Here is a 17,285-nt window from a genome sequence, read left to right on the forward strand (position 1 = left end):
TAGTTTGTTTTAAAGAAAAAAGACCCTACCCTTCACAGATGTCATCCTGTCTCACTGACAAATTACTTTGGAATGACTGAGCTTTGGATTGTGGCTACCCCTATAATAAATCATCACAGCAGCTGCACCATCTGTTCCTAAGCTAAGCACCAGCACTGGCTATTTTAAAAAATTCTGATTTAGCTAATCAGGCATGTTTCTCATTCATTTGTGATATTGCTTTTTATTTTCTGTGGGATTCTGTGAGATATGACTTTTCCCCCCTTTTATTCAGCTATCAGTAGTTCTAGTATTTGTAGTGTTGATTGAGAAGTGTACCTATATACTGTAAATTGTCCAAGAATCCAATATGGGATCATATCTTACTATATTAGTGTCATCAGGTAGGGACAATGCAAAGCAAACGTAGTCTATGTGTTACCTGATGGGTACAATGTTGTTCCTGCTGCTGCTGCTGATAGGGCTGGAGGGCAGGGCTGTGCTGATCGGAGACTGTAGACATTAGAAAGTCCACAGGAGAAATGGTAGCTTATTGAACAAGTGTTATGAGATAATAATAAAATGCAAAGATTGGCGACAGTGCTTGGAACCATAAGGCAACAAAAGTGAGAAATAAACTCGGCTCTGCCTGTGAATCACTCTTTGCCTCTCTTCCTCCTTCCATCTCCTCATCTCATCTATCACTCTCCACTTGCTGTCCATCTGAGAAATAGGCACAACTTGATATTGCAATAATCCAGTTATTCTCAAACTTTTTACATTATTCCCCACATGGCAGGAATCCTTCTAAACGAAACTATGACAGAAAGCCTAGCAGCAAATTTATTTAGATAATAAACTCATTCACAATTTCTGTTTTGAACAAACAGCTTTCATTTCAAACAACTGTTTGTAACTTTTGTCACTAGACTGATTCATTAGTCTGCATCACTTCTTCAAAAAAGCAACAAGTTAAACAGAATGTGAACATTGCCAAACATGGAAAAATAAAGTTCAGTCTTAGTCTTATAAAAAAGAAATCCAGAAAATTGTGAACAGAGATGAAAAATATATAATTTAGTGAGAGTCTACTATTCACTCTTTGGCTACGTTCACACTGCAGGCGAAAGCACATCAAATCCGACTTTTCTGACCCTATGCGACCCATATCCGATCATGGTATGACAGTGTGAACGGCACAAATCCGATCAAGGTCACTTTCGTATGTGGTGCTGAATCCGATACATAACTGATGTTTTAGAAAGCGACTGCTGTTTGAACGGTCACGTCGCATTAAATCCGTCTTTTATGTCACTGACACAAGACAGACGCCGAGAGAAGACATCGCGAACGCTTCCTGGCCATCCAGAGAGTTGGGAAGACAACGTTGGAGAAACGTGAACATTTTATTTGTACTGTATAATCTGCAAATTTTGACAGAAATGTGCAACTATCCTTTGAAGCGCCGCTCCTCTCTAAAACAGCAATTAGGATAATTATTAGGCCATATGTAAATAACTTTATAGTTTAAAGAAAAATTGGGAAACGTAATGTCCGAAGTCTTTATATTAAGAACCATCAGTCAAACAATACTGTTCGGTCTGGATCTAAACAGAGCACGTTGTGTGTGACGCCTTCTTTTGCGCACGCGGGCCGCTTTGATGGTTCACAGACTAGAACAACACGGTGTCACATTTCATTTGTAGAGTGAACAAGCAGACACAAAGCAGTTTCATTCGTGAACACGTCACTTGCCTGCTTGCAAATAGTGAAGCACGAGGGGATCGTGCTTCACTATAACGCAACGATATAAAGAGAAAAAGACAGCTATAACTCACATTAATGAAACTTTAGGTTGTATTAAGTAGTTGTATTCACGATAATTACTTTTAAACACTTGGAGCCTGTGAGGTCCGAAGTCTGTTGCAGCACGTGGATACATCATCTGTGGACACAGGAAACGAAACAGAGACCTGACTTTATATATTGTTTATTTAAACAAGAAGAACGAAGGCAGGATGGACCGGGACGAGGCTTTTTGTCCTTCAAACAAAAGTAAGTAAGATCCGTGTATCACGTGGGCAGCGAGCTTGTCGGCTGGGTTTGATTAAAATATCTGTTATTTGATTAAAGGAAGAATGTTTTGCTCATTTTGCGCGTTTTCCCTCTTTTTAGTGTGCTTCCTTAAAACAGCTACAGTTTGGATTGCATTGTAGTCGTTAGAGGAAGTGACTCGTGTCCTTTGTCTCCATGGTTTGATTTCCCAAAACCGGCTTACCTGAATAATTAATGAATTCAGGTAAGCCACAGTTGTGGCTGGTTTCTAAGGTGATGTCTGCACAGTGACCAGTTTCTATGACTGACCAGGTTTACACCGACTCAGTTAATAGATTATATATACATCATCGCTTTATGTTTATAAGAAAAGAGATCCTGAGACCTGATTTAAAATAGAAGCGATCTTCAGGTGAGTGTGCTTCAGCATTAATGCTGTCAGCCAGTATCAGCTCATAGCAGTTCATATATTTGTCCAAACTTTGGAACCTATGTTTTAATGTATTACAATACATTATATTGCACATCTTTCCTGTGCAAATACAGTGAGACAACCGTTATAACGGTCTGTATGCCCAGATGCGGGTGTGTTTTAGTCGGTTTAAGATCATGTTAGTACTTATAGTAAACTGTAGCTTTCGTTCTGTGATTTGCATTGACTCAAACACAATTTTCATTCACATTTCCTCTGCAAAGCTACAGTAATGTGTTTTCCTAGTTTTTACTGTTGCTAAGCTAATTTTGTGAGAGGGGTTCATTATTTGTTCAGATGATTTTTTTATAACTTAAAAACGTATATTTTGACCCAGCCTTTTGAGTTTTAGTTTATTTGGATGTTATGTTTAAGTTCTTTAGGGTAGCTAAATTCGTTTGTTTATTAGTTTCTCTTGGTGTTTTCTACCCCTGTATTTAAGTTTCCCTCTCCCTGTTTTCTTGCTGCGTGTCTTATGTTGTCAAGTTTATATTGTCTTGTCTGGCGGAGCGGGGGGGGGGGGGGGGGCGGCTTACTGGGCTTAAGCCCGGGTTTTTTTTCAGAAGCCCGGGGTCTTTTGGAGTGTAATTTTTTCATAGTCAGATGCCTGGCTGACACTGTATAAAACAAAAACTACGCACGCACAATATTCGAAGCACATTGTGCACACTGTGGGAATTTACGACTGTGCATGAATCCCCCCTAATATTGGTATATGTGTGTGTACCACCGGCAGATAGAGGAGGTGGCTGATATCCAGAAATCCTACCAGTGGCTGGACAAAGCTGGACTGAAAGACAGCACAGAGGCACTAATCATGGCAGCACAAGAACAAGCTCTGAGTACAAGATCCATAGAGGCTGGGGTCTATCACACCAGGCAAGACCCCAGGTGCAGGCTGTGTAAAGATGCCCCAGAGACAATCCAGCACATAACAGCAGGGTGCAAGATGCTAGCAGGCAAGGCATACATGGAACGCCATAACCAAGTGGCCGGCATAGTGTACAGGAACATCTGTGCCGAGTATAACCTGGAAGTCCCGAGGTCAAAATGGGAGATGCCCCCAAGGGTGGTGGAGAATGACCGAGCTAAGATCCTGTGGGACTTCCAGTACTGAGGCAGGTTATTGGTTGGTAGTTGGATGGGACGGGTCCCTTCTTGGGGTCCTTGGGGATCAGGACCGTCCGACCTTCAGTTAGCCAATCGAGGTGTCTCTCGTTAACTAGCAGCTGGTTCATTTGTGCTGCCAGACGCTCGTGGAGTGCAGTCAGCTTCTTCAGCCAGTAGGCGTGAACCATGTCGGGCCCTGGTGCTGTCCAACTCTTCATACTGGAGACCCTGTCTTGGATATCTGCCACTGTGATGGTTACTGGACCCTGTTCAGGGAGGTCGCTGTGGTCTGCCCTCAGATCCACTAGCCACTGAGCATTGCCGTTATGGGTTGCGTCCTTCTCCCATATGCTCTTCCAGTATTGCTCCGTCTCCAGCCTTGGTGGTGCTGTTCTCTCATTATTATTGTTCCCTTGAACCTTTGCTGGTTCTGTGGAGAACAGCTGGTTTATTCTCCTGCCTTCTATCTCTCTGGTGTACCTCCTCAAGTGGCTGGCCAAGGCTGTGAGTCTTTGCTTGGCAGTTTCCAAGACCTCAGGTATGAACAGTTTGCTGTATTTCTTATGCACCTTCTTTGCTGCACCTTTCTGCAACTCCGTTAGTTGGCTAACCTCCCTCCGTGCTACTTTGATCTTGCTCTCTAGCCTCCTTCTCCATGGAGGGTACTGCCCCTTGTGGCTGTTCAACTTGTAGCCAAGCATCTTACTGATCACTGCTGCCGTATTGTAGATCAGCTTGTTAGTGTCGGTAATCGTGGTTGTAGGTATCGTCCGTAGTGCTGCATTAACATCATCTAGCAGACCTTCTGTGGGTACTTCACGTAATCTTGGTAATCTTGGCTACGGGGGATCCTATTTTTCAGGTCAGTTCCTCTCGCACTCAACGGTCCTTCTCCTATCGCACTTGGGGCTATGTACCCAATCTCGGGTGGGGGTGATGATATCTCCCCCCTGACCTGGCATCCTGACTCGTCAATCTCTAGCTGTGAGAGCAGTCCCTTCTTTCGAATGTTGGAACACTGAGCTACTAGTTGTTTCGCCGTCATTGTGGATGTTGGGTATCGAAGAATCCATAGGTCCGTCATCCTATTCATGTAGCCCCTTCCGCCGGGGTTACTTGCGTAGTAGCATTCCAACAACGCCCTGTTTTCGTCTCTTGCCCACCGATGCCTTCTTGTTCCAGTAGCCCACTTTTCGTCAGGGTGCCCTCAACACCTGACGCGGACCTTGTTGATCCGGGTGACGTCCGAGCCGGCATGCCTTCATATTTATCTGTCTCGCTTCATTTCATTCATATATATATATATAGCCTCAGATACTCAACTAATCAAAGTGATGTCATGACAACAATGAATGACCAACAAAATATTTTTCTCCTTCATTTCTGTCAAACAAAGCTGTATGTAACGTTTCTCGCGGTTAGTATCATGGTTGCTAGGCAACCTGAACAGTGCGACGAAGGCTAGACCGTCCCATTTCACAAGCCTCTCACTTCCGCACTTCTCGTACTTATAGTACGCACCGTACGTAGTACGCGTAGTGCGCGTAGTGCGCGTACTTCAAGCGTGCGGTCTCTGAATTGGGACACAGCCTTTGTGTCGTTATGTCAGACTTGTGTCCGCTGTTTCCCCATGTGTTTCCACTTCCCCTAATCACCCTTGTGTGTATTTAGACTGTATGTTCATTCTTTGTCAGGTCATCTATTGTTCACGTCATGTTTTCCACGGCATGTTTCCAAGTTTCATGTCTAGGTTTTTCTTCTTGTTTGTTTATTTCTCACAGTTTAGGTTAATGTCAGTTTTGCTTCAGTTTGCCTTGCCCTTTGTTTGTACCTTATTTTACCAGCTAGCATTCAAATTTTTTTCTCTCTTCCTTGGAGTCTGCATTTTGGGTCCTTTTTGTCAATCCACAAAGTCTGCTACTGCCAGACTGAGCTGGCGATCAGGATAAACCGTCACATGAAGCTGGTTAACAAGGTCAAACATTAATTTGGGTTTCCCCTACGCCAGGGCTGGGAAACTCCAGCCCTCAAGGGCCGGTGTCTTGCAGATTTAGATATCACCCTCTTCATTACCAAGTTGAGAACTTCAAGACATATTGAAGAGATAATTTAGCAATTTAAATAAGATATGTTGGATCAAGGTCACATCTAAAACCTACAGGACACCAGCCCTTGAGGCCTGGAATTCCCCATGCCGGCCCTACACGTTCACAAGAACAGGGTGGTCTTGGCAGCATCAATGTAAAAGAGCCGTTTCATGGGTCATATGACTCTTTCACTGCGCAAAGTGATCCCTGTGAGTGTAACATTTTATTAGAGACATTACATGATGATGATAAAATTCTGATCAGAACTTTCTAAATACCTTAAAAACCAACACTGTTTGTGCAGAAAATCATTAATATGATGATTTAATGCACATGATGGGAAAACAAACATTTTAATTAAAATTGTATAACCAAGCTTGCTCTCAGTGCTGCTGTTTATGTCCAAGGTGATAGGTGCCCATCAGAGCTCTGGAAATATAAACTGGATCCTTTGAAACTTGAAGCTTACAATTCAAAAGCCTAAAAAAACAAAACAAAAAAACCATCAGTTTGACATGATTAGATTCAGATTAGATACTTATAACAAAATCTGTACTTCATTTAGTGGCTTTAAGGACGGCTAAACAAAACATATAAAACGTATTGCCACATCAGATAATCTATATCACACTTATACATGCTGTAAAATAGAGAATCAGTGAAAACATTGTTGACAATTTTTGAAGACCCGGTATTTTGATATAACTTGCTCCAGACAGTTAAAGCTTTTATTCTCTCAGCTGCAGACATGGTGCAGTTTAAGGGTTTAACAGTAAAGACTGAAGTGATGGCAGGATCCTGTAACCTATGTATAGAGGCCTGTACAACAAAACTGGATTTTGACTTATGCAGGTACCTTCAGGAATAACCTTGGATTTCTGTACTGTGAAGGTGATTCACTTCTTACTTTTTACTATTTTCTGGAGAACTGATTGTTCAGTAGGTGGTGATTTGGTACCTGTTAGTCTCTAATCTGAAACTTGACCTGCTTTGGATGATACACAGCAAGTGAGCTGGGTCGCAGGGTTAACCCAGGGTTCATCCTGAAGTCCTGGATAAGCTAAACTCCTGCTTCATACTACAGGCCACTGGTTATGTTGAACCCCTTACTTCAATACAAACATGATAGTTTCTCAGTGAACTTGGACTTATAATGTCTCATAATGACTCAAAACCTAATGAGGAAGGATTGTGTTATTAAATTAGTATTTCAAGGATGCATTTTTCTGCAGCAGGTGCCTGTTCAGATATGTCTGAGGAGAAGAAGAGGAAGCTTTCAACAACAGCTTCTGAACCTTGTGAGCCATCAGCCAGGTATTACTCAACTATTCATAAATCATCACATGTAGCCACGTTTCCAAAGCAGAGGGAAAGAGTGTAAAATGTAAATAAATGCAAAATCAAATGATTTGCAAGACATTCTTCAGAAGTAAAGTTGGGGTTTGGGACTTCAAAGATTGTGCCGGGGAATTTAAAGAATAATGTTTTCCAACACTTAGTGTCATCAGTCTCTTAGAGAAAGACGATGTATTACAGCAGTAAACACACCCCTGTTTCATCTTATTGAAATGCGCTGCTGGCATTCAATTTAAAAACTAGCCTACTTTGTTCAATAAATAAATACATTTTCCTAGTTTCAATGTTTGATGTGTCGTCTTTGTGCTATTTCCAATTATTCCAATGTATGTCACTGGATTCTGTTTATATTTACATTTTATATGTTGTGTTATCAATTTAATAAACAGGGTTGTAAAATGTTTAAACACGTTTAATGGAAATCCTGATGTTTTACTTGTTTAGGGTGTCGTTTACTGTATGTGTGATGTGTATACTTTGTGTTTTGCTGACGGCATATTTGATTTGTGAAAAAAAATTTTTTTTAGTGCAGTTGAGTGGTCTCAGGATTTCCCCTGCAGTTTTTGCATTAAATGTGTAATTTTTTTGTGTAGGTGACTTCTCTCGACATCAATAAAGTGTTAAATAAACTTTCGTCTTAGTTCACAGAAAAGTGTTGCCGAGTCCACGGGTCCCAGATGTGTCTCCATTAAGAGTGATCGATCCAGGATTGAACCTCTCGTCTTTAGAGATGAGGAATCAAAATGGAAACAGTAAACTTTGTTCTTACTAATATAAAATATCTTACTGATCTCTTTCTGTTACAATAAACCACAGTGTATAGATAAAAAGTGCATTTCCATAAAAAGTTTCAATAGTTGAGCAAAGCGTTGACTGCTCAGTGAATGCTTATAAAGTTTTTACACTAAATATATATATCTTTATAGTTTACAGAGTGCAACGGAGTTCACATCTGAAAGTTCCGTTTCTGTGCAGAGCGATGAATCCACTCACCAGCAGCTCAGGTAATTCTCATTTCTGCTAAATCTTCTCTCAGTTTCTTAAAAATACTGAAGGGTAGGATTAGAAGTGATTGAGTTGTTTTTTTGTAACTCTAAGGAATATTGGAGTCTTTTTTTTTTTTTTTTTACCAGGATATCTCTTTCAGTGTTCATATTAATGCAAAAATTTCTAGTTTCTTTGTGACAAGTCAGTCAAAGATCCTTTTTTCAGACTGCATGTGTGCATCTCCCTCTTTGGCTGGGACCTGCTCCCACAGTAGAGATGTCACTGACAGCATTTTTGGCCATTTCGCTGAATGTCTTGACATACTGATGTGAAAACTCACATGCTTTAATAATCTTTTCAATGCCATGTTGATTTCCCTCAGAAGCTTTTTTCTGAATGTTTGTCCCCAATGTTAATAGTGTAGAGTCACTTAGTGTAGCAAAGTTGTACATGAGCTTCAGGTTTATCAGAAAGGTTTCAAAAGATTTATCTCTTAGATGTTTTATTATATTTAGGAGGACAATGGGCATCTAACTTCGAGATAACTTTATCAAACTTCCCTTCATCCTAATCTGGTTTGCTGCATATGAATGTGTTGAACACTTCAATAATCTGAGGCCCTGCTATTGTGAGCAATAACATTACCTTTCTTACATCCGGCTTGGTTTCAGATATACAGCTTGAAGGTGTGCCTTACTGTTGACATTTTCCATCAGCTTCAAACATATCGTTTTCTACAATGCACTTAAGCTTGGAATTTTGCTCCTGGCACTGTTTGTCTCTGTACTTCTGCAGAATGAGTCATTTAAGCCTCTGCAACATACAGTGGGGCAAAAAAGTATTTAGTCAGCCACCGATTGTGCAAGTTCCCCCACTTAAAATGATGACAGAGGTCAGTAATTTGCACCAGAGGTACACTTCAACTGTGAGAGACAGAATGTGAAAAAAAAATCCATGAATCCACATGGTAGGATTTGTAAAGAATTTATTCGTAAATTAGGGTGGAAAATAAGTATTGCCATATAATTACTGAATATAAATGAAGGCTTTGTATTGCTTTTCCTACAGTTATCCCAGTGTGGATCCAAACAGCTGTCTAATGTGTAAGAAGGTTTTGAGGGATCCAGTCCACTTCAAGTGTGGACACTGGTTATGCAAACAGTGTGTGAGCTCAAACTGGGATCAATCTGGCTCACATGCAGAAAATCTCTGCCTGGATTGTGTTGAGAAATGCAGACTTAAGAATGTTGAAAGCACAGGTAAGCTTCCACAGGTAAATGCTACTGTCACTGGGATCTTTGATATGTGTGCACCATTTATCCTTGGAAATAAAAGTGATTGCAGCGATCTTACACCAACAGAACTCGCAACAGAAAAGCCGATCAGCTGATCATTAAGCAGTTTCACGATTGAAGTAGCAGCAGGAGAGGGAGAGAGAGAGAATATATCGGTTGTTAAGCTTAACGCGGGAATGCTTTACAAACATTCAGAGATTAACTTACACACTTGTTTTACTTCTCTCTGGGATAACTTTCTCAGAGATGAAATGCCGGTTTGGTAGCGAGGCTACAAATACACACAGCCGCTCTATCACGTGATGCATACTGCTCTGACGTGCTGCGGTTATGAGTCGAGTTACGCCGTGTCGCAAGTTTTGTGAGGTGCTTTTTTGATATTTAATGGATCGGATTACACTTTTTTATTTCTCGCCGATATCCGATCCAGTAATTTAGGTCAGTATCGGACCGATACCGATACGTAATATCGGATCTGTCCATCTCTAGTTTAAACTGGTTACCAGTACGTTGTAGAATCGAAATCAAGATTTTGTTGTTTGTTTTTAAATCTCTGAATGGATTAGCTCCATCTTATCTCTTGGACCTTTTAACTAATACTTTTAACTTTTTAACTTTAAATAATACTCCAAGCAGAGTTCTTAAGTCGGCAGATAAGTTGCTTCTGGATATCCCCAGAAACAGACTGAAACGATTCTAAGATGGCATTAGTCTCCAGAAAGGCCTTGAGCTGAATAAAGGCAATTTTTTTCTAAAATTTTAGACAGAAAAGAAAGTTTAGAGATTGGTCTAAAATTTGAAATAACAGTTGCATCAAGGTTAGTCTTTTTTAAGAAGTGGGTGGACAATAGTATGTTTAAGATCAAGTGGAACTCCTCCCGTAAAAAGAGAGGTGTTGATAACAGTTAAAACATGAGGGCCAATAGTGTCAAAGACTTCTTTAAAAAACTAGAGGAGATAGTGTCAAGGTGACACATAGAGTCCTTAAGACGGGAGACTAGTTCAGCCAGAGAGTTCAGAGAAATCGTCTCGTAGTGATCAAACACAACTGAGGAAAACAAGGGAACAGAGGGATCATAGGGCGGAGGAATGAAATAAGACCTAATAGTATCCACCTTATCAACAAAAAAACGTAAAAAGTTTTCACAGGTACCAAGGGACCCTAGTAATTGAGAGGTGGATGGGGGTTGATAACAGAGTGATTAGTATTGAATAAGATACAAGGGCTGTAGCTGTGTTTGCTGATAATATCCGATAGGTACAATTGGATAGGTAGTTTTTGCTTTACGCACAGCATCTTGATAAAGAGACAGAGCATCTCTTAACATATTGAAGGAAATCGGAAGTTTGTCTTTTTCATTTTCTTTCGGTCTTTCTACAGGTCCTTCTAATGGCCCGGGTGTCCTTGTTTAGCCAGGGATCAGTTTTAGGTCTAGAGCGTTTAGTTTTTCTAAAAGGAGCAGCCATATCTAGGACGTTTGTACAGGTGACATTAAACATGGTAAGCAAATGATCAACATTTTGCTTAACGGAGAAATTGTCCATGATAGGGAGACCAGAATTCTGATAACCAGCAGAGAATTGCTCCGCAGTAACTGGTGTAATGATGCGGTATTGGCGGACAGGAAGAGGAGGCTTAACTAAGAAGTATGGGACAGAAATTTTGAATAAAACAGGCATATGATCCGAAAGGTTAAGGTTACAAATTTGAATATCCTATAGCTGCAGACCGCAGAATAAAACTAGGTCCAAGGTTTGTCCGCGCTCATGGGTGGGAGTCTTAACTGATTGGAATGAGATTAAAGGAATTAATAAGATCCAAAAGTTGTTTTTGGTGACAAAAAAACACGAATATTAAAATCACCAAGGATTAAAATGCTGTCAATGTCCAGAATGCAAAGAATAAGTAGTTACAGGAAGGTGTTTAGCTCACACTTGGAAAATACACCTGGTAGTTAGGTTGAATCGAAGCTGGATCACTTTTCACACTTTAAACAAACTGCACCAATCTGGACTTTGGAACGAAGCAAGACCTTCTCCTCAAGTGTGATTATCATACTTGTTGTTCACACCCGCACAAACAAACTTTACCAAAGGGGAAAATGAGCAGAGTTGTACTTATATGAACTAAACAACATAGGTGTGAAAACACTTTAAGACTCCAGTTTTCATCTAAATTTAGGATGCCAAAGGTAGATGCCAAATTTTAACAATTTTGCCCAACGCAGCTTTTATTTATTAAACAAAATGTAATGAATTCCTGTTTACAAATCTGAAAACATTGCTCTGTTTGATTCCAGGGAACATCCTCCTTGTCAAAGTAAAGGAAAATTTGAAAAAGGCAGTGAAAAAGAAATTTGCTCTGACATTTGAAGGTAATGGTGACCAAGAAAATCTACTCCAGAACATCTACACAATGTTGTTCATCACCACTGGAGAGAGTGGAAGACTAAATGAAGAGCATCAATTCAAAAGTAAATGGAAAACGCAATCATCCAATGACTGTTCAGTAAACCTCAGTCACATATTCAAATCGTTTTCTGTCCAAACCAAACCCCACAGAACAGTTGTGACGAAGGGCGTTGCAGGCATTGGGAAGTCTCTGGCTGTGCAGAAATTCATTCTTGACTGGGCCGAAGAGAAGCAAAACCAAGATCTTGACTTTGTTTTCAGTCTTGCTTTCAGAGAGCTGAATTTGATTTCAGGTGAAAAAAGCCTACATGAGCTCCTAACTTTATTTCACCCCACACTGTCTGAACTCAAAGATTCAGTGGATTATACCAAAACCAAGATTGTTCTGATCCTGGACGGTCTGGATGAAAGCAGGTTTCATCTGGACTTTGAAGGCATTAAGACTATAACATCTGTCAAGGAAGCAGCACCTGTGAGGGATCTCCTAGCAAACATCATCCAGGGTAACCTTCTTCCTGATGCAAACCTCTGGATTACTTCCCGTCCAGCAGCAGCCAATCAGATCCCTGCAGAACATGTTGACATGGTGACAGAGATAAGAGGTTTCAATGATCCTCAAAAAGCTGAATACTTCAGGAGGAGATTTAGTCATGATCCTGGTCTTGCTGAAAGGATCATTAAACATATTCAGTCTTCACAGAGTCTCGACATCATGTGTCAGATCCCGATCTTCTGCTGGATTTCTGCAGTGTTATTCCAGGAAGTCTTTGGAGGAGATGTTGAAACTGCAATTCCTCAAACTCTTACAGAGATGATGTCACACTTCCTGTTTGCACAAACAAAGCGTAGAAGCAGAAAATATGACAAGAAGGTTGAGACAAACAAAGAAAAGCTTCTGAAGACACACAAAGAATTTCTTCTGAAACTCGGCAAGCTTGCATTTGAGCAGCTGCTGAAGAACAACCTCATCTTCTATGAGGAAGACCTGGAAGACTTTGGCATTGACATTAAAGAAGCATCCATCTACTCTGGATTTTGCACCACAGTCCATTTGGAAGAACAACTCTTTTCCAACAAAAGGGTCTTTTGCTTTGTGCATCTGACCGTACAGGAGTTCTTTGCAGCTCTCTTTGTCTATGACTGTTTTATTAACAATAATACTACAGAACTTAAAAACTTCCTCATTTTGGAGGATAAAGACCATACGTTACTTGATCTTGTAAAGGTGACAGTTGACAAAGTGCTGGAGAAGAAGAAAAATGGCCACCTGGACTTCTTCCTGAGATTCCTTCTTGGCCTCCTAGTTGAACCCAACCGGAGAGTCCTTCATGGTCTGCTGCCTTCACCAGATCAAAGTCAAGATACTGACAAGAAAATCTTGACTTACCTCAAGTCTATCAGAAGGAAGAACCTCTCTCCAGACAGCTGCATCAACCTTTTCCAGACTATGATCGAGATGAGAGATCACAAAGTCAAAGATGAGATTCAGAAATATCTCGCACTGTCAGATCGTTCAAAAACAGAGTTGACTCCCCTGCACTGCTCTGCACTGGCCTACATGCTACAGGTATCAAAGAATGATCTGGAGGTCTTGGACTTAAAGAGTTACAACACATCAGATGAGGGCAGACGGAGGCTGATACCAGCTGTGAGGAAGAGTAGAAAAGCTATGTAAGTTTGCAGCAATAATTTGCTTTCATGTTGAATAACAACATGTTAAATATACTTTTCTGTCAATCAGATTGTGTAAGGTCAGGGTTTGCTGGAAAGGAACTGTTCTTGATCAAGCTGATCAAGTGTCATCCTTAAACCTTTGTCATGGCATGGATTTAATTTATGACCACAGCAACCACTTCCCTGATGACTTTATGGTCTTAATTGTTACTTTTTTTTATCCCAAGTTGAATAAAACAAGATAAGATTATTTGATAAAATAATAAAACATTCTGCTCAAAGAAGGCCAAGATCATCTAGCTAAATCAGCTGACATTATCTACTCAATACTTTACAACAAAAAGATGAGAATGGCCAAAATGTAAAAATAAAGGTTTCAAAACTTCTGTCTCATAACACTTTTTAAAACCTTTAATTTTTTCTTTATTTGTCTACAGAATGAAACAGCTTTGTTCTCTTTATACTAACACTTAAACACCCACCCACAGGTTAGCAGATTGCAAAGTGACCTCGGTGTCAGCTGAGCATTTGGCTTTTGCTCTCAAGTTCTACTGCTCATCCCTGAGAGATCTAGACCTCAGTGACAATGACCTGAAAGATTCAGGGTTGAAGTTACTCTGTGATGGACTATCAAGTCAGTGCTGCAGGCTGGAGATACTCAGGTAGTAACACATAAAGTACACCAAAAGACACTAGTAATGGACCTCCTTTAGCCAGATTTAAGCTGAAAAGAAAACTGCTAGAAATGTGACTCTGTATAATAAAAATGATAGTTCTTGCTCTGATTTCAGTGAGGTCTTTATCAATAATAAGTCAGATAGTATACTTAGATTGACAAAGCATTTTCTTTAACACTGTACACTTCTGACACTCAGGAGTCACCATCTTGGTTTGATACCAGAGTGGCAACCCACCAGTGGAAAAAGAAAGGAACATCTGAACTAGCCCATTAACATTGGCATATTACCTTTTCACATAGTGATGTTACATGGGTTGGTTGACGGGGGTTGTTTGGTATTATTATGTGTGGTCAGAAGGTCAATAATAAGTTAACAATCATAGTCAGCTGTTGCAATCATCAGTTTAGGCACATAACTTGCTTTGTTTGGTAAGCAAGAACAAAATGTACTACTGGAATTATTTCAACTGAAAAAGTGTCTGTTTTATCAGGTTATCCGGTTGTCTGGTCACAGCGACAGGCTGTGCATATCTGGCTTCAGCTCTACAGCTCAACCCGTTTCATCTGATAGAGTTGGATCTGAGCTACAACCACCCAGGAGACTCTGGAGAGAAGCAGCTGTCTAAGCTGAAGAATGATCCTCGATACAAGCTGAGCAAACTCAGGTAATGGAATTTTTTAAAGTAATTTTTTAAAACTTCATTAAGAAACATAATTAAATCTGAGATACTTTTCTCCACAGTGTTGAACACGGTGGAAGTCACAGAATGAAACCAAGCTTCAAGAAATGTAAGCACTTCAGTTATTTTTGGTGGCAATAAGTAACAAATCAATGAAATTATGATCTAGTAACAGATCATTGTTCAAAGTGGCATGGCTTCTTTTTGTTGTTGCAATGAAGTGTTTTCTTATTTCCAGATGCCTGTGAACTCACTCTGGACTCCAACACAGCACACACAAACCTGCTTTTCTCTGATGGGAATAGAAAGGTGACCTGGATGGAAGTTGACCATCCACATCCTGATTCCAAAAAACAGCAGGTGCTGTGTGAGCAGAGCCTCAATGGGCGCTGCTACTGGGAGGTGGAAGTGTTTGGCTTTCTATGCGTTGGTATTACAATCAGAAGAAGAGGCACAGAAGCAAAGAAAAATGAGTTTAAGATGGGATACGATGACAAATCCTGGTGTCTGGTTTTCTCTGATGATGGTTTTTACATTCTGCACCGTAACAAGAAAGTAGACGTGCCTTCAGCTGGATGGCGCTCCAGTCGGGTGGGTGTGTATGTGGATTGTTCAGCTGGCACGCTGTCCTTCTACAGGGTTTCTAATGACAGCTGCATCCTCCTTCATAGCTACAAAACAGCCTTTAACGAACCCCTTTATCCTGCTGTTGAGCTTCACTCTCAGTCGTCTGCTTCATTTTGTCAGCTAACCTAAGTTTCACCTGCAAGTTCTGTCCATCAGTTCCACACATTAAACTGCTTTTACGAGTATCCCATTGTTTTTCCATGTTGTCCTAATGAAGTTCTAGGTCATGTTTCACCTATTGTAGCTACATGGTATTCTTTATTTACTCTATCTTTTTCTAATATTTTTTTAATGATCTGAAACAGTTAAGTGTGACAAATATCCCCCACAAAAAAACAAAAACCCAAAAACTAAGAAATCAGAAAGGGGGAAATACGTTTTTCTGTGCATTGTAACTGCAATTTCCACTCTTGCTGATGAATCTGTTTGGTAGATTTACATAATATTTTCAACTACTAAGTCATTCTTCAAACAAAAAACTGTTCCGTCTCCAATGTGACAATTGGTTACACTTTCCCTGTTTTGTATTTCTCTAAATTTAAAAATTAATATTTTGTTTATGTTGCTTGTCAGAAACAATGTCAGCATTTTAAGTGGGCAGTTCTGTTTCATGTATTTTTTGTAGAACTTATTTGTATTTACTTCAAACTCAAAATCAGGTCTAAACCTCTGAACTCCTAATCTGTAACTTTGAATTCGCAATTTACTCACTTTGATAATTGAACATAGTGCCAAGAAAAATACATTCAATGAGCCTGATTTCACAATTACAAAGTAGGAGATTACATTTTAAAAAACTGACTAACAGTGCATAAATTTATGAGTACAACCATCTACAGCTGGTTTAAGTAAAGAGCAAGAAGATCTACAGAGGAGAACACAACCAGTAGACCCAGAACATGCACACTTTAAACAGAACGTTTCTAACCAGATGGTGGAGCCGAACTCAGGACTGCTGTGAGGCTTGCTACTACACCACCATGCTGCCCACATTTGACATGCAGAATGTAGATGTTGGTGGCTGTATTAATGTTCTTTTGTCTTCTTTTATTTAGAATTTACCTTTCTCTGTTTTAAATCAAATGTGTGTGGCAACTCTGAGCATCTTTTACAGCCTTTTCACTACAAATCAGGTGTGTGTGAGAGAGAGGCTGTTTCAAAGGCGTTTAGTTTCTGTCCTTTATTTTTACTTAGCTTGAAGCTTGTGTGGAACAAATACTGTGTAAGTTAACAGAAGTCTAAGTATCACAGGTCTGCAATTTTATTAAATGAATGTTAGGTCCTGGTTGGCATGTTATGGTCTGACAGTGAAAAATAATCAGAATTCAAATGTGAGGTGAGACTATTAGATGTGATTCAACATGTACAAACTGGTGTCCTGTTTTAGATCACAAATGGCTGCTTATTGAAAAATAAAATGTTTTTTTAAATTTGCAGTGTAAAGCAGAAGTTTCTAATAGTTTTGTCTTACTGATGCTCATTAAGGAATAACTTCAGACGCTGTTAAAAAAAACTAGTTTCTCCTATTACCGACACACAGAGGTCTGAGGGATCTTCCAGGAATTATGCCGCTAATTTCCAGAGGCCTGATTGGGCATTATCTCTTATGTTGAACATAACCTGGTCCACAGCTGGGCTGTTGTGGAGCACAGAACAGGTGCTACAAAGCACACCTGTCACAACAAAGCCCAGCTCACTTCAAACAAGCTTTTTCTTTTCACAGTTCAGCATGCATGCAGTCTACTTGCTTATACATGCCATCTATACAGGAAATGCACCATTTGAAAGAAACACAAACATCACCTGTCATTTTAATCTGAGAACATAAAAAACCTCCTTCATTAATCCAACCATATTATTATTGGCTCATGT

The 17,285-nt window shown here is 40.0% G+C and overlaps 1 protein-coding gene across 1 annotated transcript; it reads left to right on the plus strand.

The window, feature by feature from the left end:
• The first annotated feature begins 1,739 nt into the window (after nucleotides 1–1,739).
• On the plus strand, nucleotides 1,740–16,849 carry LOC146713839 (NLR family CARD domain-containing protein 3-like). Its single transcript, XM_085450347.1, has 10 exons — nucleotides 1,740–2,034; nucleotides 6,936–7,017; nucleotides 7,701–7,811; nucleotides 7,986–8,063; nucleotides 9,115–9,305; nucleotides 11,642–13,424; nucleotides 13,916–14,089; nucleotides 14,598–14,771; nucleotides 14,849–14,895; nucleotides 15,025–16,849. The coding sequence occupies exons 1-10, from the start codon at nucleotides 1,998–2,000 to the stop codon at nucleotides 15,540–15,542; spliced, it is 3,195 nt and encodes a 1,064-aa protein (XP_085306473.1). The 5' UTR covers nucleotides 1,740–1,997; the 3' UTR covers nucleotides 15,543–16,849.
• The last annotated feature ends 436 nt before the right edge of the window (nucleotides 16,850–17,285 follow it).

Source organism: Copadichromis virginalis, linkage group LG3 (assembly GCF_057382275.1).
Source record: "Copadichromis virginalis isolate Kocher_CV1m ecotype Utaka linkage group LG3, C_Virginalis_male_GT1.1, whole genome shotgun sequence".
Taxonomy (NCBI): Eukaryota; Metazoa; Chordata; class Actinopteri; order Cichliformes; family Cichlidae; genus Copadichromis; species Copadichromis virginalis.